The sequence below is a fragment of the Gavialis gangeticus genome, unplaced genomic scaffold, assembly GCF_001723915.1.
Source record: "Gavialis gangeticus isolate Ggan-Ray unplaced genomic scaffold, GavGan_comp1, whole genome shotgun sequence".
Lineage (NCBI taxonomy): Eukaryota > Metazoa > Chordata > Crocodylia > Gavialidae > Gavialis > Gavialis gangeticus.
The window spans coordinates 35,714,128-35,716,249 of NW_017728995.1; the positions used below are offsets into that span (position 1 = coordinate 35,714,128).

The window sequence follows — 2,122 nt, forward strand, 5'->3', positions numbered from 1 at the left end:
GATTATTTATGTATACCTTCTTATGACCTTTTTCTGTTTTTGTATTAGACTTATGATCAATGGAAGGACATGATGCCCGATCTCAGTGACTATAAGTGGATTGTTCCTGACTTCGTATGGGATCTTGATGAATTCATTGACTTTGGTATTGCAAAAACTAAAGTGTTTTTTACTTACTAAAGTACATTATGCACCCAGCTCAGACTAAAGAACATAGTTCCTCAGAAACTGGTTACTTCTTGATAAAACCTCATTAGAACATTCATATTGACTGATTTTTTTTTTTTTTAAAAACTTAAGCATTCAAGAGTACATTTTACCAGGGAGCATGCATCTCAGGCATTCAGGGTTGAAAAGACCACATGTTTGGTAGTGATTATTCCATGAGAATGGATCACAGAATATGACTGTCATGACTCATAATTCAGTTGCACACTCTGTAACAGTATTTCAAGGTCATTGTTAGCCTGAAATCCAAGAAGTATATACACACATACACACACTGTCTTTGAGGTACCTGTCTGAGAACCCTTGTGCTATTATGCTTCTATTCAAAATCTCTCCTGGTTACTTTTGTGAAAGATTTGTACAAATAAAAAGACTACATGGTTAATTTGAATATACACCAAAAATGGTGAAATTACCCATTCACAAACTGCTATTACATTCACCAAATAAACAAACTGAAAGCTAGGGAAATACTGGTTTCTTTAATGATTCTGTCATAACTGCATTATACATCTATTCTCACTCATACTTAGAAATATATTAAATAGAAGGAACAGCCATTTAGGTTGGGAGGTATTATTTAAAAATTGTAAACACCTGAAGTACTCAAACATGATGGGGGTCGTGAATATACTTTAACCATAGTGGGTTGAAAATTTTCAAATAGTAATGTCATGATTAATTTATTTTAATTAACAATGGGCTTTGAATTTTACTACCACTGGAAGCTTAATATGTGCATGTTCTTATGATACAATAAATTGTCCATTTCATAAAGTGGAAAAAACCACCAAACTGTCTTCTAAATGCACAAAAGATAGTCAAAATAAAGGTGCATATTAATCCAACAGCATCTTCTCCAAAGGAGTTATGGACATAATGACTAGGTTTCTCCAAAGCTTTAAAGGTCCTAAAGCAGCCTAAAGCAATTGACTTACTAGACAGCACAAAGTCTAAATAAGAGACCTGTTTTCTTCTCTAGTAAACTTTCTCAAGGTTATCAGGAATAACAAAAATATATAGGTAGCTAGAAGTCTCTTGGTCCTTATATGAAGGGTAGTTTTGTTTTAAATTTGTAAGTAGCAACTAGACCTTACAATCCCATTTATCCAAAAAGAAAATAACATCAAGCTCTTTTTATACTTTGTCTTAGAAAAACTTAACAAAGCCCTTCCTGATGCAGAAGACCTTGCCAGACTTCTTCCTGATTTTGACAAGATTGGAGAAAGCCTCAGTTCACTTAAGGGATTTTTTTCACCCGGTGAGAACAGTGTTTTAGTTTTAGTTATGCAAAGATGTTTTATTTTAGAACATGATGTCACAGACACGTCTTTTTAAAAGTTAAAAGAAAAAAGCATTGTAGAAGTTGCATGTTTTTTTGTGTTGCTCATCTAACGGCCCTTTGAGTAATAGGTAAGTGCAACATATGTTTAAAGATAAACATTCTGGTAATAAATAAATAAATAGAATTAAGATGTGAAACTGAACAGAAAGCTAAGGGACCCTAATTAGCCTTACAGCAGATTGATTTAAAACTGTTAGTAAGATGTAGAGTCTAAAGGTAAAATATCCAATTAAAATGAGAACACAGGTTGAACCAGTACCCTGCAGTAACATTATACTTGTAAAAGAGAAGAATGATGCTAAAAGAACATGCTTCACATGTTGGACTGAACTACTGAAAAAATATAAAGTACACTGCAAGAGTCCTGAAGGAACTCGCTGGGGTCATTGCAAGTCCCCTGGCACGGCTTTATGAACACTCGTGGTGCTCTGGAGAGGTGCCGGAGGACTGGAAGAGGGCCAACGTGGTTCCCATCTTCAAAAAGGGGAGGAAAGAGGACCCGGGGAACTACAGGCCAGTCAGCCTTACCTCGATCCTGGGCAAGCTGTT

The 2,122-nt window shown here is 35.2% G+C and overlaps 1 protein-coding gene across 6 annotated transcripts in view; it reads left to right on the top strand.

Moving 5' to 3' along the window:
• The window catches only part of OPA1 (OPA1, mitochondrial dynamin like GTPase), a 104,529-nt gene that overhangs the window by 14,342 nt on the left and 88,065 nt on the right, over nt 1–2,122 (top strand). For all 6 annotated transcript variants that reach the window (XM_019503495.1, XM_019503493.1, XM_019503496.1 and 3 more), the window contains exons 3-4: nt 49–145; nt 1,382–1,489. In XM_019503495.1, coding sequence (XP_019359040.1) covers nt 49–145; nt 1,382–1,489 — 205 coding nt within the window. The remainder of the gene's footprint in view (nt 1–48; nt 146–1,381; nt 1,490–2,122) is intronic.